The sequence below is a fragment of the Vulpes lagopus genome, chromosome 5 (assembly GCF_018345385.1).
Source record: "Vulpes lagopus strain Blue_001 chromosome 5, ASM1834538v1, whole genome shotgun sequence".
Lineage (NCBI taxonomy): Eukaryota > Metazoa > Chordata > Mammalia > Carnivora > Canidae > Vulpes > Vulpes lagopus.
In genome coordinates, this window is record NC_054828.1 from 74,415,709 (window position 1) to 74,437,829 (window position 22,121).

Genomic DNA, 22,121 nt, shown 5'->3' on the forward strand with positions numbered 1-22,121 from the left:
CGAACCCCCGAACCCCCCCGCCACGCAGCACTTGGCACTGCGCCTTACAAGTGCCGCCGTAAAGCCATCTCCGGGAAGCTCCCGAAGGGAACGAGCCCTTTAGAGACTTCCCTGCCGACAGCTCCGCCCTCCCCCCCGCCAGGGCCAGTCGGACCCCGGGCCCAGTGCGCAGGCGTACCCGAGAGGTGAGGGGAGCATGGGCCTGCCTCTCGTGCCTGGTCCCGGTCCCGGAGGAGGCCGGAAAGTCGCGAGACTTCCACCGGACATCTGCGCAGGCGCAGTGACGCTGTTCCAGCGCGTGACCCCAGCGCTAAGGCCGCAGGGGCGGGACCCAGCGCGGCTCTCGCTTGCTGTTTGGACCTCGTGCCGACGGACAAGGCCACGGAGCGGCTGAGACGCAGCGTGCCTAGAAACAGTGTTCCGGCAAAGTGTAAATAAAGTAGCTAACTGAGAGGCTCGGGAGGGAGCGGCGGGTATCTGGGAGTCGTTGGCTTTCTGCCTGTTTCAGGGTGGGTCGGGACGGCGGTCTCTGTCTCACCCTCCTCCGCCGTAACTGGGGCCGGGAAAGCCCCACTTTCTGGAGTCTTCATTTCGATCCTTTCAGCTCTGCTTTCTTGGGGACAGCCTCCAAGGGCTGAAGAGTCCTGCCACCCTGTAGCCCAGCCCCCTCCCCTCAGGCATGGGCCCGATACTTTCCGAGCTGGAGAGTTGGCTGGCTGTCCACTAGAGGTTGGAAAAGGCAAATCTGCTTGAAACCACCAGTGCTTCTGTGGGCGCCAAGATCCACTTTAAACCCTTGCAGATGAGGCATTCGTAATTACATCCTGCTTACTATGCCAGCTACATCTCCAAAGGAGGCCACCAAAGCCTCAGGTCCTCTCAGGCTTTGTGCTTCTCTGCCTGAATGGTCCTTTGGCCTGGACTGTCTCTGCCCATTTGCACTTTGTACTTCTGGAGAAGCTCCGACCTCAATCCCACAGCTTTCCCCAGTGTACTCATATTGCCCTCAGCCCTGCTCCCACTTCTGGACCATCTTATCTGGTGCCCCGAGAATACTGGCAATCTGACAGCCCTATACAACACACCTGCTAGGCTCCTGGGATATGAGCAACTTGACTGAAGGAGCTGTTTTCTGGATGTATATCCTTTGGTCTAGCACAGTGCACACTAAATGTTCAATAAATGGATATCAAATGAATCAAGGCATGGACTATAAGGATCAAAAATGGAGATTTTAAAATGTTAGGCTTGGGGGTGCCTGGGTGGCTCAGTCCGTTAACCACTGGACTCTTGATTTCATAATCTCAGGGTTGTGAGATCTAGCCCCACAACTGGCCTTGCTCTCAGCAGAGTCTGCTTAAGATTCTCTCTCTCTGCTCCTCCTCCCCCCAAGTAAAACAAAGTAAAAAATATTAGGCTGGGCTGTGGTACTTTTGGAGCTCACCAAAGACACAAAACCATATGTTTTTCTTTAAATGATGATAGTTAGCTAACAGGGTGGCTCTCCTTTTGAAGTATGTGAATAAGTTCAAGATGACAAATAGTGAAGTTAAGCCGTTTAGTTATGGTACCATCATAGCCTATGGAATGGTTCTGCTCAGTCAGTAGGGGCAGGGCAGTGGGCCTCAGGGGCCAGTCACTGAAGAAAATCCAAGCAGGCTTAGGAGGGTGTGTTTGTATGTGAGATGTTAAAGACAATGAGGATGCCAAATCCAAGAGGTGTTTACTGTAATGAGTGTTCAAGGAGGGTGGGGTTCCCCCAATCTGATCCTCCAAGGCTCTGGGGTGACTCATTCTTCTTTGGGCTCAGGGGTGGGGCTGATAGTTCTTCCCCGAGTTGGCCCTGCTCCCCCTGACCCTTGGCATCCCCATTGTCTCCAGCCACTAGAGCCACATTCCTCAGATAATAAGTGTTGAAGCAGTTGGTCTGTTCATCTCCAGGATTCAGGTTACAGCAGAGGGCAGAGTCTCGCCAGAAGTTACGTCGGGAACCACACAAGTCTGCAATGAAGGCCGATTTCTGAAAGAGAAAAGTAAAGCAGAGATGATGGGGTAGGTGGTGTCTGAGGTCAAGCATCAATACTTGGGTGTTCAAAGTTCCCCTTCCCTCAACTTCTAGTGCTGCCTTCCTGGAGCCCAGAGAGAGTGCAAGGCTGCCTTGCACAGCTAGATTCCTTGTGACAGACATAAGGGCACATCTGGAAATGCCTGAAGCTTGAGGCCCAGAAAAAGTGTAATAAGAACCCAGAGGTGGGGAGCAGATCAGGTCAGGAATGAAGATTTCTGGAATCAAGAAAAGATCTTCCCCACTAGTTCTTTCTGTGGGCAGGTCTGAGGTACTAAAGAGAAGGGGTAGCCTGCAGTTCTAGCCTTCTCTCCCCACTCCTCTGCCTTTCTTTGGAAACTATGACCTCCTGCTGCCCCCGCTCACCTCCTCCTCAGCACAGCAGGCCTGCTCTGGAAATGGCAGGTCACAGCAGTGGGCAGTCATGTTCCGGATCAGCCCAGGAATCTGTTTACTATATTGGTGGGAAAGAGGAAGGCGTCAGGGTCTTTAGGCATTCCTAGGCATCAGAATGGTGGAGACTATGGTTTTGCTCCTAACAAGAATGCCCCAGAGGGTGCCCCAGAGGAGAGGTTTGGGGGAAGGGAAGAGAGTTGAGGAAGAACTGGGCAAGACTCACTGCTTGGTGAGAAGTCTTCCATTTCCACAGAGATGGTGCATGAGGTTGGGGGTAACTTGGCTGAAATCAAGGGTCAGGATGTCCCGGTCATAGTTGGGATATGGCGCCTGACGGGCAAAGCACTCATCGCGGGCAGGGCTAGGAGGGTGGTGGCAACAGGAGTGGTGGTGGGTCTTTATAGCCTGTTCCCGATCACAGTATCCATCAAGGGCATCCTCCCACTGTGGGCCAGAGAAAGGGAAGTCAGATGCCTGCACACTTGGTCCCTTCTCTTCTGACCCTCTGCTCCCCTTACTGCCCTATGCTATGAGATGAGGGACCTGGCCACAGGTACCTAAAGGGAAGGGCAAAGAACCAGAGGGCAAGGATTTGGCAGCTGTGGATGTACGGTGTTGGGGAGGCAGAAGGATGGAAGCACAAATGAGGCTTGGAGCTGATCACAGGAGATGAGCTGGGATGGTAGACAAGGGGGTCAGATAAACCAGAGCTGGATGGATGGGTGGCACATGGGTACATGTGTAGGATCACGGGTGGATGAGGCCAGGAGTACAGGATGAAGGCTCAAGATGAACAGACTTAGATGACCAATACAATGGATGGACGGACACTTGCAAGATGATGAACGGGCAGACGTGCTCACATGGGGAGGCGCATGGATGAACGGACCAGCAGGATCAGAGGTCGGAGACGGGCAGGCAGACAGGCTCTTGGGACTAGGACACCCACTTACAGCCTTCCATGTACAGGTGTGGTTGTTTCCCTGCCGACAGCAGCGCTGAAACTCCCCCTCTAGCTGGATCAATGTCTGCAGCTGTCTTTGGATGGGGTCAGTAGCTGGGAGGTTGCGTGGCACAGAACGGAAGCGTCTTAGGTGGCAGATGTTCTTGATGTTGTCCAGTGTGGGTACCCCAGGGGGGAAAGGCAGCTCAGGGCCCGAGGAAATACCAGGCTGGTGGCTGGGGCAGGCCCGGAGCTGGTAGTGTGGCCGGGGGGCTTCCTCCTGGAAGCAGGAGAATCGAGCCTCCCCCTGCTGTTTGCAGCACCGGTGGGGTCGGGTCTTGACCGAGAACTCGGCCTCACAGAATCGGGTCATTGCGTCCTCCCACTAGAGCGAGAGGGATGGATCAGCCCAGCAGCCCATTGTCCACATTCCTGTCTTCCTCCCAGGTTCCAGAAAAGGACCCTGGACAGGTAGATAAGAAAGACACAGAGGCTGTCCTCTGCCCTCCCAGCACACTGGGGAGGCCCAAGGGAGGGCCAAGAAAAGGGATCTGAGTTCCCTACATACCCAGGCCTAGGCCTCTAGTCCTTCAAACACACACATACCGTCTGGAGGTTAAAAGACACCCCTGGCATCAAGAGCCCAATCCTTACCACAAGTTTTGCACAGTCCAAGCGGTTTGTGTGGCTGTGACAGCGGCAGCAGCGGGAATATCTAGTCTCCAGCAAATTGAGGGTTTCACCCTGGCGAGTAAGGTGGGAGAAGCCAGACTGTGGCAGGTTCCAGGGGCCGTATACCACACGCTGACGATTAGGAAGGCAGATCTGGTCCACGTTGTCTGGAGAAGGCTGCCCAGGGGGGAAGCCATCCAGCCGGTGGCCCCAGCCCCCTCGGGGTCGGCCCTGTTGGCAGTGTTGGGCTGGATTCCAAGACTCAGGCTCAGGAGAGCTCCAGTCCATGGGAGGAGCTGGCTTTTCTAGAACGGGAAAAACACCATGGAAAAGGGAATGAGTAGGGAGGCAGAGAAAGTCTGAATGAGCTGGGAGGATTAAAGGAAATGGGGGTTGAGGAGAAAGGGTTGGGAAGATACGGAGGGGGGGAAGACATAGAAATGAACTGGTGGCCTTTACCTTCAGAATAACTGATGGAAAGGAAAGAGAACTAGGGCAAGAAACATGTCACCTTTATAGCCCCTACAAGACAGACCAGCTCCTGCCCTCCCTCCCCAGGATCCTGAGCGCTAAAGCAGAGGGATGGACAGACCAGACAGGAGCTGTCACTCACCCTCTCTCTGCTTAGATGGGAAGGTCATTTCCTCTTGAAGTGGGAAAGGTGGGTCTACTGGGATAGAAGGATGTGTAAGCAGAAGCCAAGTTGGGATGGGCTCGAAGAGAGGGACCTGGCCAGTTACCACTCATGAAGAGGAAGTCAGTACAGAAGCAAGTGAAAAATAAATACTACTTTTATGCCATTTAATCTCATAACTTTATAAAATAGGTCGTATTTCCCCATTTTTACAGATGAGGAAATTAAGGCTTGGAGAGGTGACTTACCCAAACTTACACAGCTAGTGAGGGGCAGAGCCTACAAAGCCCGTGCTCGTCAGGCAGGAGGTAAAGAGGAGAGGGAGTCACTTACTTTCCTCCTGTTCAACAGGGACCTGGGGACGGGGCAGCTCTTCTTGGGGGATGGCTTCCTGAGGGAGAGGGGGATCCACTACAAGACAGGAATGAAGGCACGAAGAAGCAAGGATTAGACTGAGGTCAGTAAGATGGTTGTGGGCTGAGAGGGAGGAAATGGGCAAGAACTCACCTTTCTTTTCCACAGGGAGCTGGCGAGGGGGCAGCTCCTTCTCTGGAGCACGGACAGCTTCTAGAGAGGGAAGGGGCTGCACTACAGAAGGGGAAGTGTGTGAGCAGACCACCCCTTCTTCTAATCAGGGCAAGGAGTGGGCAGGGCCTTCTCCCGCTCCCCACCTGGAGAATAGGAAGTGATCCAGACTAGAAACCTGGGAGGGGTAACTGGAAAGGGTGTGAGGGTGCGTGCTGGACTTACCTTCACTCTGTCCCACAGAGTGAAAGCCATGCTGAGGGGTGGCAGGGTGATCTAAGGAGAGGGCTTGGGTCCGGGGTGGGGAGGGGGGTGCTGCATAGCCAACTAGAGGTAAGAGGGAGATGGTCAGAATTGAGCTTCTCCTGGTCCCCCATCCCATGCTCCCCCACACTCTTACCTTCTTGAATGTGATAGGCAAGGGGCTCAGGCCCCATCTCCCTCTTCCCTGGAGCCTTGGAGCCTGGGAGATGAAGGGTGAATCATGGGTGGTTTTGAGGAGCCTTTTCTTGGCTCCAAGCACAGGATACAAGGACAGTAGATGTCAAGAGTGTAGACAAGATGACTGAGACACCAGAAGCCCTTCTGTATTCCTCCTATCCCTTGTCTCCGGATGGATCCACTCCACCCAAACCGACCTAGGCATGACCAATCGGGTTCTGAGACAGCCTCACCTCCACCAGGCTCAAAGCCTTGGGTCTCCTGAGTCTAGACTAAAGGGAATGGGACATAATGGGTTAAGGGTAGGGGGTGTGGGGTGGTGGAGGCCCCAATCTCCTGTCAGTGTCTCTCCCTCAGGGCTTCTGGGCTTGCTTCCTCTCAGCCTCTCTCTGGACTTTGAAGTGGTTGGGGCTTCCTTTGCTCACCTCCTTAGGCCCTTTAAACATCTGTGGGCCTCCCGATAAGAAGCCCACCCTGAACTTTGTGCCTCCCCTACAGCTGGTCTCAGATCCTCCTTAGCTTAGGTCTCAATTTAGGACCTGGAGACTGGGATGACTCAGAATTTCTGAGGCAAATCGCCCCACAGCCACAGGGAAAGGAATTGTCTGTAGCTGATCTGTCACAGAAGACTAACATGTAGGCGGGACAATGACACGGGTTTTACAGAGATACGGACCAAATATCAAGTTTCCCTTGGAAGCATTTTGTCCAGCATCCAGCAGATGTGTGAGTGACTGCGTCTGATCCCCTGTGGATGGACACCCTCTCAACTCCTCTCCTAACCGGGCAAGGAGTCAGCCAAGGCTCTCTGGGTCAGTAAACCAGTTTTGAGCCGCCTGGGGGTCCCATTCCTTCTCCCTCCCCTGCCTGATGGCCCTGTATCTATCTTCCTGAGGCAGACCTCCCTCACTCTGGGAATCCACCTGCCTACTGAAGAGCTGTCCATTTGACTTCAATTTCATGTCTCCCGGCAGCAATCTCTAGGAACTGCTCTCCTTTGGTGCACCTGCTCCCCTCCCTGGTTAAAGGCTCTAGGGCCCAGGCCCACCCTAAGTCTGCTCAGAAATGCAAGGCCAAGTATACAATCACCCTGCTGGTGATGAACTATTTAGGGGATGACTGGCCCCTGGCTCCAGGCCCACACTGGCCAGGGCCTATTCCCAAGAGCTGGCTCCAACCCCAACTCACCTCCTGCAGAGGCTACAGAAGTAACAGCCAGACAGGCCAAGACCAAGGCTGCTCTGGACATGGTCCCCATCCTGGGGCAAAGACTGGCCAGTGGCAGCCAGGAGGTGGGTCGTCTCAGGTAGATCTGGATTTGAAGGGCTGGGCTGCTGGGAGCCTGCTTCTCCGGTTGCTGTTACGGCTGTTGTGAACCTCAGGGCTGGTTCCTTCTCCTTTTATACGGCTATCTGGGGATAACTCCCTCCCTCCTATTTCCTGCCATGACTCAGTCCCAGCTGCTCCTCCTCTGGCAGCCATTCCTCCCAAATTCACCCTGCAGCCTCCTAAGAGGACTGAGGAGAACAGGGCTGAGGGGAGGAGAGCATTCTTCTGATCCTCAGAGAAATGGATTCTGAAACTCATGGAGTAAGAGATGGTGAGACATGGGGCACCTGGGTGGCTCAGTTGGTTAGGCGTCTGTCTGCCTTTGGCTCAGGTCAGGATTTCAGCATGCTGGGATTGAGCTCAGAGTTGGGCTCCCTGCTCAGTGAGCAGTCTGCTTTCCCTCTGCTCCTCCCCCTGGCTTGGGCACCCTCTCTCTCAAGTAAATAAATAAAATCTTAAAAAAAAAAAAAAGATGTTGAGATGTCATTTTACGCCTCAGTTCCTCTGTGCATGCTGCCCGCTGTGGAGCAGTACAACCTGCTAGACTGGGGTTGAGGAAACAGGGTACGAAGGAGTCCAGGGTGGGGGACAGGACAGCTACCCCAAAAGCCCCCTACTGGTGAGAGGCCATGGCTACCTCCTCTCTGTTTCGCCAGGGCCCCGGGACAAAAGAGAGAGGCAGAGTTAAACTCCCCCCCCCCCTTTTTTTTTTTTTTTAAACTCCCTTTTATCCTCTGCTTAGGAGTCAGAGATGAAGATGAAGACATATACCTGAGAGCTTCAAGTTTATTCTTTATACTTTCACTCTCCCCACATCCAAACAGCTACAGCATTCCCCACATCAAATGACTTTCCAGGAGAGCAAACTCATGCCTCCACATGATTCTGAGGGGGTGGGGGGGTGGGGGTGCCTCTAGATTCTGGCAGTGAGGTCAGGCTCTCCTGCATGGAGGGAGGCGGGCGGCTCCTGCCACATCCATATACAAAAGCTCAGAACACTTCCTCAGCATCTGAGACCCTGGTGTTCTGGAGCTCCAGCAGCCTTTGCACAGCCTCAGTCAAGTCCCGCTCCCCGAGCCGGCGGTTTTCTCGAGTCCGAATGTTCACTGTTTTCTTACTCTGCTCTTTCTGGCCAACCACTGCAGGAAGAGGGGAGGTTTGGGATTGTTAGGGTACACTTATCCACATGGAATATGCAAACATTAAGAGACCTGAATCTTTAGGAAGAGTGAGAGCACAGCCCAGATATAGTTCAGGAAAAGGAGATACTTAGATGCCTCCTGCTCTCCAGTTCCCCGATCATCCTGATTAAATAAGGAAATGTTCCAGACATGCTCCACATGCCTTAGCACTTTCAGTAAGGAGCCTAGGGAGTACAGATAGTGGGGTCAGCCAGAGAAAGACAAACAGACCAAGAAGCAGACTCAGAAACTGTATGTTTGGACATTAGAGAGAGGGGAAGGTAGTAGGGGCACAAAGCTCAAGGCAAGTCCAGGGGGTAATGGGCAACTTGCTCTAAGTGCCATTGGGTGAGTGAGAGTGTAAAACGAGAACTGAGTAACCTTAGTAAGAGGCGTTTCTGTTCCTTGTCTTCAAGACAGAGCTCTGAGTGGAGAAATGAAAAAAGGAACAAGGTGGCCTGACTTTACTCAAGGTCTTTCTCATCATTCCTTAGGGTTGACTCCCTCTGGGTATAGAATAAACAAAGCTAACTAATTAACACCTTATTAATTCGTCCTGTCCCTTTCTCTGTAATGCTCCTTTGGTTAATTAACCTAACAGACATCAAAAGCTAGGATGAAAACTTTTTTCCTGAAACCATAAAACTCCTAGAAGAAAACATAGGTGGTGATATCTTGGACACCGGCATTAGCAACTTTATTCTGGATGTGTCTCCTCAGGCAAGAGAAATAAAACCAAAAATAAATTACTGAGACCACATCAAGCTAAAAAAGCTTTGCATAGCAAAGGAAACTATCAACACAATGAAAAGGCAACCTATTGAATGGAGGAAGATATTGGCAAATGATATATCTGGTAAGAGGTTAATATTCAAAATATATAAAGAACTCCTACAATTCAACACCAAAAAACCCCCAACAGTCATAGTTCAAAATAGGCAGAGGGCCTAAATAGACATTTTTCCAAAGATGACATACAGATGGCCACCAGGCACTTAAAAAGATGCTTAACAACACTAATTATCACAGAAGTGCAAATCAAAACCACATGAGTTATCACCTCACACCAGTCAGAATGGCTAGTATCAAGAAGACAAGAGGGGCAGCCCGGGTTGCTCAGTGGTTTAGTGCCGCCTTCAGCCCAGGGCGTGATCCTGGAGACCCAAGATCAAGTCCCATGTTGAGTACCATGTTGGGCTCCCTGCAGGAAGCCTGCTTCTCCCTCTGCCTGCCTGCGCCACTGCCTCTCTCTCTCTCTCTCTGTCTCTCTGTCATAAAGAAGACAAGAAATAACACGTGTTGGCAAGGATGGGGAAAAAAGGGACCCTTGTTGGTGGGAATGCAAGCTGGTGCAGCTACTACAAAAAACAGGATGGAGGGTTCACGAATAAACAAATCTTAAAAATATATATTGCCAATATATGGAAGCAACCCCAAGTGGCCATCAACAGACACATGGATACAGCCAGGTACCCTGTATGATTTCACTTTTACATGGAATCTAAAACACAAAACAAATGAATACATACACACACTTTCCCAACAGAAACAGTCTTATAAATACAGAGAACCAAAAAAGTGATGGTTGCCAGAGGGGAGCAGGGTAGGAGCATGGGCAGAATAGGTGAAGGGGAATAGAGATATAAACTTCCAATTATAAAATAAGTAAACCACAGTGATGAAACATATAGCATAGAGATAGTCAATAATATAACATTATATGCAGATAGATGGTAGCTACAGTTATTGTGATGAGCACCTAGTAATGTATAGTCGCATCAAATCATTATGCTGCAAACCTGAAATTAATGTAACATTGTGTGTCAACTATACTACAATTAAAAATTTTTAAATTTAATTTAAAAAATAGATTAATGGGGCAGCCCCGGTGGCTCAGCGGTTTAGTGCCAACTTCAGCCAAGGGCGTGGTCCTGGAGACACGGGATGGAGTCCCACATCGGGCTCCCTGCATGGAGCCTGCTTCCCCCTCTGCCTGTGTCTCTGCCTCTCTCGATCTCTCAGGAATAAATAAAATCTTAAAAAAAAAAAATAGATTAATGTTAAAGTTACTATGTATATAATTAAGAATAACCAGCAAAATATACAAAAATTTAAAGGATAAAATGTGAGTCTAAAAAGAAATGCTAAAAAAAAATAATAATAAAAAGAAATGCTATTTTTGCAGCAAAATGCTGATAGCTTTGGGCAATATCCCCAGAGCCAATGTGGTTCACACTATCCCAGCTCAAGATTAAGGGGCACTTTAGGGCAGCTCCAGTGGCGCAGCAGTATAGCACCACCTGCAGCCTGGGGCGTGATCCTGGAGACTCGGGATCGAGTCCCACATCGGGCTCCCTGCATGGAGCCTGCTTCTCCCTCTGCCTGTGTCTCTGCCTCTCTCTCTCTCTGTGTCTTTCATGAATAAATTAATAAAAAAAGATCTTAAAAAGGGGGGGGGGCACTTTAGTGGAGATGTCTGAAAATATGGGCCCAGCAGGTAAAATTCAAATACTGGCTGGCTACATAAAAACCCCAGCCTTAGTTTTGAAGGTGCTCACTATTTACCATATGTTGTAATAACCTAAATCTCATCAAATGTTTTCTCAAATGTCTTTTATATATATTTTTTGTTCTGCTGAGAATATTCTATACTATGTGTTAGTGAAAAAGTACTTTTCGTGCCTGTGACGAATTCGTGCCATAATTCTCTATGACTTGGCACAAATGCAAAGAATAAATCAGTAGTAGGAAAAAAGAAAAATTCTTCTGAGAATGAGAACTGGTTGCTAGGAGGGTGAACGACCCGAGGGTCCAAATGGCTCAGGTGTCCTGAATCCAGCTCAGTAATTAACCCAAATATGCAGATGACCAAATTTAAAAGGAAAGAGCAGGGATCCCTGGGTGGCGCAGCGGTTTGGCGCCTGCCTTTGGCCCAGGGCGCGATCCTGGAGACCCGGGATCGAATCCCACATCAGGCTCCCGGTGCATGGAGCCTGCTTCTCCCTCCGCCTGTGTCTCTGCCTCTCTCTCTCTCTCTCTGTGACTACCATAAATAAAAATTAAAAATAAAATAAAATAAAATAAAATAAAAGGAAAGAGCAGTGCAGGAAGCCAGTGGGAGAATGCAGGGCTCCAAGTGCATGTGCTGTTGGTTTCTTACCGAACTGAAAGTTGTAGTGGGCGAGCTGAGCCCGGCGGACTCGCCGGCTGAGGGTCAGTCCTAAGTCGGCATCCAGGTCACAAACCAGTCCTGCAGCCTGTAGCCTCTGCTGTGCCTGGGGCAGAGAGGCAGAGGTTTGATGACAGGAACTGAAAGCTGAGGAGCTAGAATAGTCTAAAACCAATCTTCCCCATGCACTGGATCTGTTCCTCCGTCCTCTGCCTCAAGCCTCTCACTTCCTGTGGACAACCACTCCTTGTTCATCTCTACACCGAGGCCCCTCCCTAGCCCTGTAGTTTGGTCTGCCTCCTTCTGGAGGCAAGCTTGTGACCAATTCCCCAATTCTGCCTGCTGTAGCCACACAGCCACCCAACCAGCTACTTGACTCTGGTACCATCCATATTCTTACTTCTCTCTAGAAAGCAAACGCAAAACCAACATTTCTCTAAGCCCCTTTTGTGCCAAGTACTCTGCTGTCAGAGTTTAACATTTGTTAATTTGTTTAATTTTCACGCATCTCCACAGGCAACTCTCAGATGTGGAATTTCTAGCATAAAGGCTGGCAACCATTTGAGCCCAGCCTTGGGCTCCAAGTGCTATTCTGTGTGACCCCGGCCTACCCATTGCTCAGCCCTGGACTACAGCTAGTCCTGCTTCAGCGCCTGTGCACACAGCCCTGCTTCCCCTCACCTCCCTGGCATATTCTTCTTGCTCAGCTCCCACGGGGATGACCACTACCTGGAACGGCGACAGCCACAATGGCCTGGTGGAGAGGAGAGGAAGGCAAACTATTTACTCCAGCTTTGACCATGAGTGTGGCTACAGAGTCAACTTGAGAGGAAAATGGAAGAGGGAGTCTGAGGAGACCAGGATCTGGAGCATGCACTGACAGAAATCTGGGGCCAGCAGTCTCACCATTTTCCCCCATAACTTTCCGCCAGCACTCCCAACATCCTTTCCACAGAACCTAGCACTGCTCGGTGAATGAGGACTGGACGCTCCAGGACTCCCGCCTGCCTTGGAGGGAAAAAGGGAGATGAATGGAATAAAGAAAGTGCACAAAATGTGCACCCAAAAGGTTTCCAAGAAATATTCAGGTTTCCAAGAAATATTCAGCTCCAGCAAAGGTGTAGAGGATTGGGGTTTCATTTTTGGGGACAAAGAAGGGAAAATTGATTTCCACCTATTCTGTTGGCAGCCAAGGGTAAAGGAGATGGGGCAAGGTTCTGTACCCCTTGTACTGGAGGTCAAATCTCAGAGGCAGCTGGAAGTCAAGCTGGATTGTGCCACACTGATGAGGCCGGCCCAGGGCATCATGGAGGTGCACATCAATCTGGAAGAGACAGACGGGAGGACAGAAGAGCAACCAGAAGCAGCATATACCCTCTACTGAATGTACCACCCACCCTCTACCTACCCACATCCCAGGCTGTTTTGGGAGACTTATCACCCAGCTATAATATACTCTAAATCACTCACTGGGCACTCCAGCGGTGGCTCTTTCTACTCAGTAATGGCAGAACTTTAAGGGACATCAACACCGACATGAATGACCCACCCACACCCTGGCCTCTGAATTCCTTAAGCTTGTCATCTCAAAGATCTTCATGTGCACTCATGCATGGATACAGCCTTCATCTTGTCATTGCTCAGAATGGCTGCACCTCTGCAATAGTGCATCACACACCCTGCTCTGATTACTATCTTTTGGTCTTTTGGCTCTGACAATTATTCCTACCAATGGCTCTTCAATTTCTAGGTTCCTTAACTCCTCTTTTTCCTTCCCATTCACAGCCCCTACCCACCTTTCTTTCCCCATGCAGATGGAACCTGGTTCCCTTCTACCATTGTTCTCCTGTCACATCTCCATGGCAATACCCTAACCTGGTGGCACTCTTGCCTCCCACCTCCTTGGCCCTGCAACAGAACCCCTCAGAGCTGCCCAACATGTCCTATACCACACAAATGCATAAATGGGGACTGCTGCCCTGTTTTGAACCTCAACTGAGCCCTCGCTATTGTTAGCAATCCTCTGCTGCCCAAGTCAGTTTTGTGTCCTGTTCTCAAGGATTTTCAAGCTTTCTCTTCTTCCTATTGTCACTGCCCTCACTGCCAACTCCCCCTCTGCCTTACTCCCATCTCAGCAAATGATCCTGTCTCCTATCTCACAGTGAAATCAGATAATGATGTCACGAGATGGAAAAATGTCTCCATTTCTTGTCACCACACCTAGACTTCCTTGCATGTACCCCCACCTTTCTTCCTGCCTCCGGAACAATGGCAAAGGTGGTCTTTTGAAGGCTCTCAATCCTACTCCTCAAGCCTCACCAGGAAATTCCCTCTACTGAAACCCCTCTACAACTTCTACTTCTCTCAGACCCAAACAGATTCTCTTTCATCAGAACACTTAAACATTCTCAAATTTCTCCCTCTATCAAAATCTCTTTTGACTACCCAGGCCCCTTTGGCTACTCTCCTTTGCTTTTTCAAGAGCCAAAATTCTCAAAAGAGTTAAGTTCATTTTTCACCTCTGACTCCCAACTCCAGCCTACTTTACCAAAAATGGTCCTTCAACATCTAACAGCCTTTTCAATGAAACCAGCAGACAGTCCTTTCCAGTCCTTTTTCCCCCTAACTTCTTCTAGCTTGCCCTGCAAGTTTTTACCCTGCCCTCAGCCTGCTCTGGAATTTCTCCATACCTGGCCAATAATGACCTTCCAGGTTATTATCCTGCAAGAAGCCTTTCCTGACCCTCCTGAATGACATGCTTCCTTGATACCTATACAGTGTGGATTCGGTGGCCCCAAAATGCCTATTTACCTCCCACACCCTTCACAAGATCATAAGCTCCACGTGGACAGGAGACATACTGCTTTTCTTTATATCCTAGACAAGTTTAAAAATGTTCCCTTTGTGCCTACTAAATATGTAATAAGACAAAACAAGAGATGAATAAATAAAACTCGTAGCAGGGTCCCCTGCATACCTTAGGCCCATAAAATGCACCATCTCCAGGTTTGAGGTCCCAGGGTTCTCCAAATTCTTCCAGGGCCCGTTGAAGGACCTTTCAGAGGGAATGAGATAGGAGAGGAATGTGTCATCTTAGAGTTTATGAGCAATAGAGCCTTCCAGTCCCCAACAAATGACCTGCTTAGCATATGCCCCTATGGAGGACCATGATTCCTATCTCCCCCACCCCTATGAGAGAGTGGTTTATCTGCCTCTTCACCTGCTTACCTGCTCAGCCTGGTCCCAAAGGCAAGACTCTCCCAGGAAGCCAGACGGCCGGGTGGATAGTGCCAGGCGGAAGGAGAAGCCAAGGACAGCATAGACAGAACGCAGGAAATCAAGACAGCTTTGGATCTCTTCTTCAAGCTGGAGGCAGAAAAAACAGTGGGTGAGCTGTACACTACCGAGTGCAGGAGTGATGGGAGTTTGGGGGAGGAAACACAAGGCAAAAATAGAGAATGGTTAGGGCTCCCATGTAACCGAGCTGTAGTATATGAAGAGGGCGACTGGCAGTTGGGAATGTTGGCAGTTCATACGGAACACAGAAAGTGGCTTAGAACTGCTCTGGTGGAGCTGGGGAAAGGTCACCTGATCTGGTGCACAGAAGATGTGAGCATCATCCTGCTGGAAGCACCGCAGCCGGGTCAGTCCCCCCAGACTACCAGAGGCCTCAGCCCGGTGCAGGACCCCAAAGTCTGCCAGTCGCAGAGGCAGCTCTCGCCAGGATCTGGGCCGGTGAGCGAACATCAGGCTAAAGATGGGGTATGGGAGGGTCAGGGCCACAGGAAAAAGTAGCCCCTGCAGACTGCCCCTCTATGTAATGTGCTTGCTTCCTTTCTCTGCCCCTTAGTGAACAACCTCTCCAGCCTTGGCATGCCCTCCCACTGAGTCCTGTCCACCCCACTCAGCACAGTTTGAACCTGACCTGTTTGAAAGTTCATTTCTTAGAAACAACAGTAGCAGACCTCATTTACTGTACTGCTATTCTGTGACAGCGACTGAGGTGAAAGAGGAACTTTGGACAGCAGCTCCAAACTCCAGATGTTACACAAAGGGACTAAGACTTAGGGAGGTAAGATGGTTTTCCCAACTCCACATGGTTAGCTGAAGGGCAGATTCAGAACACAAATCAGGTGTCCCAGGGCTCTGCCAAAGTGCTTCCTCTTACTTCATATTTGACAACTTGGTTGCCTATCCCAGCCCTGGGAGGACCCAGACCTCCTGACTCCTATCTCACCAATGTGCAGGGCAGTTCATGGGCTTGAGGGCAAGCGTGGAATGGCTGGTAGAGCAGACACTCAGGGAGCTGGCAAGCCTGTCAGAGCCTGGGGGCTGCAGGACAAACATATCTTCCTGATAATGTTCCCAGTGTCCTGACAGTTCCCAGAGTTTTGCCGAAAACAGTGTGGGGGTTTTCACTTCTGAGAAACCACGGCGGGTGTACTCGGCCTGCAGAGGAGGATATAGACACAGGTCAGAGTGACTGGGGGAGGAGGCAGGGTGGCAGGGATATGATTCTCCTGAGATCTTAGCCACAATCTGTTAAGTACCATATTCTCTTTCTGCACTCCCATCCTGTGGACCACACATTCCTAGGACCTTGTTAAAGGTCACCTGCACTTTACAATGTTTATGTTTAATCTCGCTCTTTTAACACTTGGCCTCTTCTGGGCCCCAATTTCCTCCCTGGACTTCCTTCCTCTCAACGTGGGTCCCCCTTACCCTGATAAAAGCCACCAGTGCATTATACACCCTTGTCCCTCGAGGCAGGAAGAAGCAGCTCCCGGGGCTCAGTTCATGAAAGAAGAAGAGCTCCTGTGCCTGTGCGCAGGAATGGCGGTGTCACTCAAGGGAGAAAGTGAGGACTTTGGAATCCAGAAGAAACTGATGGAGCTGCTCAATCTCTTGGATTTGGAATCTGCTCCCAACTTTGCCATCAGACTCCCTCACACCAACTCCCCTTCTCCCAATCTCTGTACCTTCCCAATGCGCCGGTGGTCCCGTAACTCCGCTTCCCCCTTCCGTTCTTCCCAGGCCCTCAGCTCCTCTACTGTGGGAAAGGAGATCCCTGACACTCGTTGCAGTGTCTCTGGGGTACCCGAAGACCTCCACAGGGATGAGGAGTTCTATGAGAGGACACAGGGAGTCAAAGGGAAGATGGGGCGGGGCGGGGACTGCAGGCACCTAAGCTCTCCTTCAATGGTGCTAATCTGATACTGAGCTTAAGCACAATTGTCCCGTCTCAGTGTTCACTCCGTTTCCCATTGCCATCACCAGACTACTATCCCCCCAGACTCCCTGCCATGTTTATAGCCTTAGAGATGCTCACCCATTCCCCAACTTCTAATCAATGACTGCTCATGGGAGTAACCCTAAGCTCTAGTCAAATGTCCATCTATCCATCCACTTATCAATCTCCCACACTATGTCCTACTCTTCTTAGCCACATGAAATTCAAATGCCTCTGCTTGCTCTTTTCTTGAACAATTTAATAAGAAATTGCCTGTGTTTTATAGCACTTTTAGTTTTTCCTCACACTTTCTCCTGTGTTAGCTGACTCTGTCTCAGTGATGTGGATTTATTGGCAGGAAAAGAAGAACAATAACCTGATTTTGAGATGGGGAAAATGAGTAAGGAGATTCACCCAAGGCCATATGCTTCACTGGTGGGAGAGCTAGGACTAAGCACAGATGGCTAGGTTTTCAGTCCAGGGCTTTTGGCTGTATATACCTGCCTCTCCCCTTGCTCCCAACTCCCATTCCACCTAATAAATAACTCGCCTGACCCAGGAACAGTATTTTCATAAAAAGCATGCCTTTGACTTACAGTATACTCCCTGCACCTTTCAAATGGTGTTGTATATACCCTCTCTCCACAGAAGCCTCCCCTATGTGACCTTGTCCAACTTGTTCACATATTCCCTATCTCCCTACCACTGAGGTCCAACTACAGAATGTGAATTGGCTTCTGGGTCCCGGCAGGGTGCCCAGCATCTACCATCAGACTGGGAGTTTGCAGAAGGTATGAATGAAAAATCTTTCTCCTTCTGGATTCCTCGTTCAGCTATAAGAGGAGAGAGGGGCTAAGAGACCATATTCCCTATTCCTCTGCTTATCCCAGTGAACACAGGAGTCTCAACCTAACCCTGCCCTCACAACTGACCGTTAGCAGCTTCAGTCCTCCAATCTGTCCAGTATGCCGAAGGTGGGGGCCCCGGCAAAGATCAACCAGCATTCCACACCTGGGAGAAAGAAGAGGCCACTTAGTGGTTCTCAAATTCTTGAGCTTCTAGTCTTCTCCTTTTCACGGCTTTCAATAGACAGGAAAGAAAGTAAAGAACTATTCTACAGAGGGAGCAAGAACAATGGGAGATAAAATTATTTCTTGTTCCTATTCCTTTTCTGGAGGAACAGATTACTTTCTACCTTCTTTCCCTCATCCCATCTCTGGGTTTCTTTGGTGCATCCCGCTTCTCCCTCTTTCTGTCCATTTTGACAACTCTCACCCATATACTGTTGCTGTGGGACCTGTCACTTTCTCTTCAATCAGGCGAAGCTTAAAGGGGTTATCCTGGAAAGAGAGTGAGGATAAGTTTTTATTCCCATAAAGATGTCCTGGAAGAGAGCTACCCCTTCCCTCATGCTTCTGGATCTTCCTCCTAAATGTGTGCCCCTCCACCCTACCTTGAATAGCTGGCGAAGTTGATCCTGGGACACCTCTAACCTCCGGAAGGGTTGAGCAGCAGCTACAAGTTCTTGGCAAATCTGCTCCAGAGCAGGCAGCTCTGAGCCCCGGACTGTCCTGAAAAGAAGATAGTTGGTTGGCCTGCATCTGCTGAGAAGCATCACCTGGTGCCAAACTTGCTGATCGGAGGTGAAATCCTGCTCTCCAGAGACATTCAGAATTATTGGCAAAGAGAGACAAACTGAGAGAAAACATAATCAGGAAATCAGGTATAAATTTTCCAGCAGGAGCAAAAGCTCTATGTATGAAATTAAAAGCTGGACGCAGGCAATATGAATGGACAAAAATGGAGCCACAGTAATGAAGGATGAAGTAAAATTAAAGAATTCATAAAGACTAGAGAATTTCAAGCAGAACTAGATAGGAAAAGAAAGGCAAAGACCAGTGGAGAAAATGGCACCAATGTCACAGCTGAGGCCTTTAGAAGCCCTTCCCCAAACTTTCTCCTCCAAACTGAACATGCCTGACACCCCAGAAAAAAGGGGCAGAAAACACCCCTGTGAAAGGGTACACACTCAGTTATAAAATGAATCAGGTTTGAGGAGTTAATGTATAGTATGGTGACTATAATTGATAATTGTTTTGTTTATATATTAAAATTTGTAAGAGTAAACCTTAAGCATTTATACATACACACACTTAATCAACCCAATTGTGAGACTCCTTTCACAATGTATACAAACATCAAATTATCAGGTTGTACACTTTTTTATATTTAAAATTTTGTTTGTTTGTTTATGTCATTTCTACACCCAACATGGGGCTTGAACTCACAACACCAAAATGAAGTCACATGCTCTTCTGACTGAGCCAGCCAGGCTCCCCTCACATTGCACACTCTAGTATAGGTGCTATCAAAGTGAGCACTATACACTTGAAATATATTACTTTATCAATTATACTCTAAAAAGTTGAAAAATGAAATAAAACACAGTTAAATATCTAAAAAAGAAACCACCCCAGAATCATTCTCTTTTCTTGCACTACTCACCGCTCCTTTCCCAGGAAGAAATCATGGTAGAAGCCACATTCTGTACTTGGACCTCGGCAGAGGATAGCACCAAGGAGTTGTTCAGCTGCTGCCCCAAGGACGTGGGTGCTGGAGTGCCAGAACACCTGGGTTCACAAGGAAGGAATTCATACCCTCCTCCTTCAAGCCCTCAGAGAAGCTGGTGTGAAATCAGTATGGCTCTTCTACAGAAAACTACCAGAAAATGGGGAACCTGACCTTGGGGTGAACGCTAAATAATAAAAAGAAACAAAAAAACTGAATAGAAAAGAGAACGAAAAGCTAGTAGAGGCAATGCACAGATGAGAGTAACCCTCAGCGCCACTCCTTGGTGCTTCCCAGTCCTGGAGCTCAGAAGCACAAGCCCAATCTTCTTTTGTTGGTCCTATAGGGGTCCTATAACCCCTTTAGGGCTTCAGAGTAAACTACCTTCTTAAGATAGTAGTTCCTAAGGGCTCTGTTTGGTCTTTGAGTTCTATTTTTTTCTATCCCAGGAATCTAGTGATGCAACCCCTTTTCTATTGTTTGTCACCACTTGTAGGTGACAAAATTCCATTTTTCTGGATCCTAATAGATGAGGTCCATATTACCTAAGCTGACCTGAAGAAGACAAAGTGGGAAGGAGGTCAGCGGTGGAAGCCAAGTTAGAATTAAAAAATATATGCTACAGAGAACTTATAATGTTTATGTCTATAAAATCAAAGGGACTGAACTGGCATTATATCCTTCTATTTTCAGCTTATGATCCCTCCTCTCTACTAGCACAAATGATGTCTACTTAATAGACTCAGTCTGAAAACTTTCATCATAAGCTGTTTTTTAAGATTTTACTTTTTTATTTGACAGAGAGAGAGCGTGAGCAGAAGCAGGCGGAGTGGGGAAGGGGAGAGTAGGCTCCCTGCTGAGCACGGAGCCTGACTTGAGGCCTCAATCCCAGGACCCCGGGATCATGACTTGAACTGAAGGCAGACACTTAACTGACTGAGCCACCCAGGCGTCCCTCATAAGTTTCTAGCTTAGGCAGGGCTAGTCAAGACAAGCTATCTGTGGTATGTCTCCCTCCTAATTGCAAATGGAGAAACTGAGGCAAAAGAAATACTAGAAATATGTTTACTTAAATATCACTTAGTTTAGGTACTCCTGAGTGATGCAGTTTGTTAAGTGTCCGATTCTTGGTTTGGGCTCAGGTTGTGATGTCAGGGTCCTGAAATGGAGCCCTGTGTCAGACTCTGTGCTCTGCGCAGAGACTGCTTGGGATTCTCTCTTTCTCCCTCTGCCCCTCTGTAACCCCCCTACAACTTTTTCTCTTTTTAAAATAAGTAAGTAAACCTTTAAATTAAAAAATACATATTGGGCCCTTGAGTGGCTCAGTTAAGCATCTGCCTTCGGCTAAGGTCATGATCCCAAGGTCCTGGGATCAAGTCCTGCATCAGGCTTCCTGCTCAGCAGGGAGCCTGCTTCTCCCTCTCCCTCTGCCTGCCACTCTCCCTGCTTGTGCACGCTGTCAAATAAACAAAATCTTTAAAATATACACATATCCCTTAGTTTGGTTGTTATGGCATTCCCAAAAACAAAGAAACTTACTGCTTTGCCCTCTGCAGAACTAAATGTCAGAAATTTGAGGTCAGAATCTGTCTCCAAGGGTCGCTCCAGATCATAAAGCTCTCCATTCACTTGAGCAGCCACTACAGTATCTGCCACTGTTGAACTTGGTGGAAGGGAGGGGAGAGGATAAAGAAAAAGACATGGTTACAATCCACAGGGGAAGAGAGGGACTAATCTCTCAAAACTCCAAATTTGCAAATGGGGAAAGGTGTAACCAGAGCAACAAAATCTATAATTGCTTTTCCTGATGGATAATAAATGAAGGGCAGGCACTCTGAAACTAATGCAGATAAAAATGAATCCTCAGGAAAAGGCGATCTCGAGAAGAATGGAAGAGAAACAAGCAGAATTTTCATTCCCCGCTCAAGTCCTGCGAAGTACAGAGACAGGATACTCCTGGTGGGTCTGGTACCTCATCTGCTGGGCTAGCTGGTAAGGAGTCGTGTTCCATGCCACAGCGTCCACCTTTTGGCCTCCAGGGAGGGTTATCTTAATAGTCTGCCGTTCTTTCTGTGTCCTGCTCGCTAACCTCTTCACCTGAGCAGTCCATAGCTCCTCAAAAAGGCCAAGCCGCTCTGCCAACCAATGTGGCGGGTTCGGCACCGGTGCCTGGAGGGAAAGATGCTAGGAGGTAACAGGGTCCATCATTCCTTTTTGGGATTGGGGCTGGTGGGAGATGAGGGCATGGAAGTGGTCTTGGTCCCGATCCCTCGTCTGAAAGAGAACTGGGTGACACAGGGCTGGGAGCCCTTGTTCCTCCACCCGTTGACCCTAGGGAAAAGATGGCTGCACCTAAGGACTTGGGAAGCCCGTCCAGGGGTAGGGGTGTCCGGCTGGGCTGAGAGCCTACATCTCAGCCCACAGCTGGGCTGGATCCGAGCGGTTCATAACTTTTGGGTACCTCACGCACCGTGCGTAGCCCGCAGATCTGCAAGACCGGGAGCCGGAGCTGCCGCCACCTGCGATACAACCCCATGTTCCTTCAGACCGGTGCCTACATCCTTAAACAAATTGTCGCCGTTTCTCCTTCACCGGATTCCTCATTGGCTGCTGGCCCAACACCACCCACGCCTATGGGCTCCTGAGGCTGCCACTCTAGTCTGGGCCCGCCTTCAGGAAATCCGCAGAGGTACGCCCCACACAGCGCGAGCCGCGGTGCGGGTGGTTCCGGGTGAGCGGAAGACCTAAACTGTTACACACACCCGCAATCCCGAAACCTGAAATCCCAGCCCAAAGTAGCAATAACGTATTCTGCAACTTTGATGACAGGGGCAGGAAAACGCCTGAGAAATGAGAGTGGGAGAAAAACGGACGGGAAAGAGAAGCTAGTCATTTCCTTTTAACCATAGGTTTTTACATAGTCTTTACTGGCAGGTAGAAAAGAGGTAAGAGCATAGTCCTTGGAACC

General features: G+C 49.4%; 2 protein-coding genes across 4 annotated transcripts; both read right to left on the bottom strand.

The window, feature by feature from the left end:
• Nucleotides 1–1,544: 1,544 nt before the first annotated feature.
• On the bottom strand, nucleotides 1,545–6,999 carry ECM1 (extracellular matrix protein 1). The gene is given in 11 exon segments (XM_041755753.1): nucleotides 1,545–1,840; nucleotides 1,843–2,020; nucleotides 2,432–2,519; nucleotides 2,685–2,905; nucleotides 3,415–3,789; nucleotides 4,059–4,381; nucleotides 5,044–5,121; nucleotides 5,218–5,298; nucleotides 5,461–5,562; nucleotides 5,636–5,698; nucleotides 6,865–6,999. Coding segments are annotated over 11 exon segments (1,629 nt in total). The 5' UTR covers nucleotides 6,935–6,999; the 3' UTR covers nucleotides 1,545–1,790.
• Nucleotides 7,000–7,773: 774 nt separating this feature from the next.
• On the bottom strand, nucleotides 7,774–21,753 carry TARS2 (threonyl-tRNA synthetase 2, mitochondrial). 3 transcript variants are annotated; one of them, XM_041755752.1, is made up of 18 exons: nucleotides 21,624–21,753; nucleotides 21,126–21,322; nucleotides 20,693–20,816; nucleotides 19,091–19,215; nucleotides 18,039–18,156; nucleotides 17,861–17,925; nucleotides 17,518–17,596; nucleotides 16,335–16,481; nucleotides 16,078–16,176; nucleotides 15,593–15,804; nucleotides 14,944–15,106; nucleotides 14,584–14,721; nucleotides 14,333–14,410; nucleotides 12,579–12,679; nucleotides 12,262–12,363; nucleotides 12,037–12,109; nucleotides 11,347–11,461; nucleotides 7,774–8,144 (listed from the first exon to the last, which is right to left on the bottom strand). In XM_041755752.1, the coding sequence occupies exons 1-18, from the start codon at nucleotides 21,687–21,689 to the stop codon at nucleotides 7,996–7,998; spliced, it is 2,151 nt and encodes a 716-aa protein (XP_041611686.1). In that variant the 5' UTR covers nucleotides 21,690–21,753; the 3' UTR covers nucleotides 7,774–7,995. The 3 variants fall into 3 exon arrangements, 2 of the variants coding, with proteins under 2 accessions (XP_041611686.1, XP_041611685.1); XM_041755751.1 differs by having other exon boundaries at nucleotides 21,615–21,724; XR_005987893.1 differs by lacking the exon at nucleotides 7,774–8,144 and having other exon boundaries at nucleotides 11,393–11,461; nucleotides 12,262–12,359; nucleotides 21,615–21,724.
• Between the last annotated feature and the right edge of the window lie 368 nt (nucleotides 21,754–22,121).

Excerpts from the sequence above, each read along its gene's own strand:
- TARS2 (XM_041755751.1), bottom strand. The coding sequence starts at position 21,689 with ATGGGGTTGTATCGCAGGTGGCGGCAGCTCCGGCTCCCGGTCTTGCAG. Across the intron at positions 19,216-20,692 it reads GTTCTGCAGAGGGCAAAGCA|GTGTTCTGGCACTCCAGCAC; the intron begins GTAAGTTTCTTT and ends TTGTGAACCCAG. Across the intron at positions 14,411-14,583 it reads TTTGGGACCAGGCTGAGCAG|GTCCTTCAACGGGCCCTGGA; the intron begins GTAAGCAGGTGA and ends TCCCTCTGAAAG.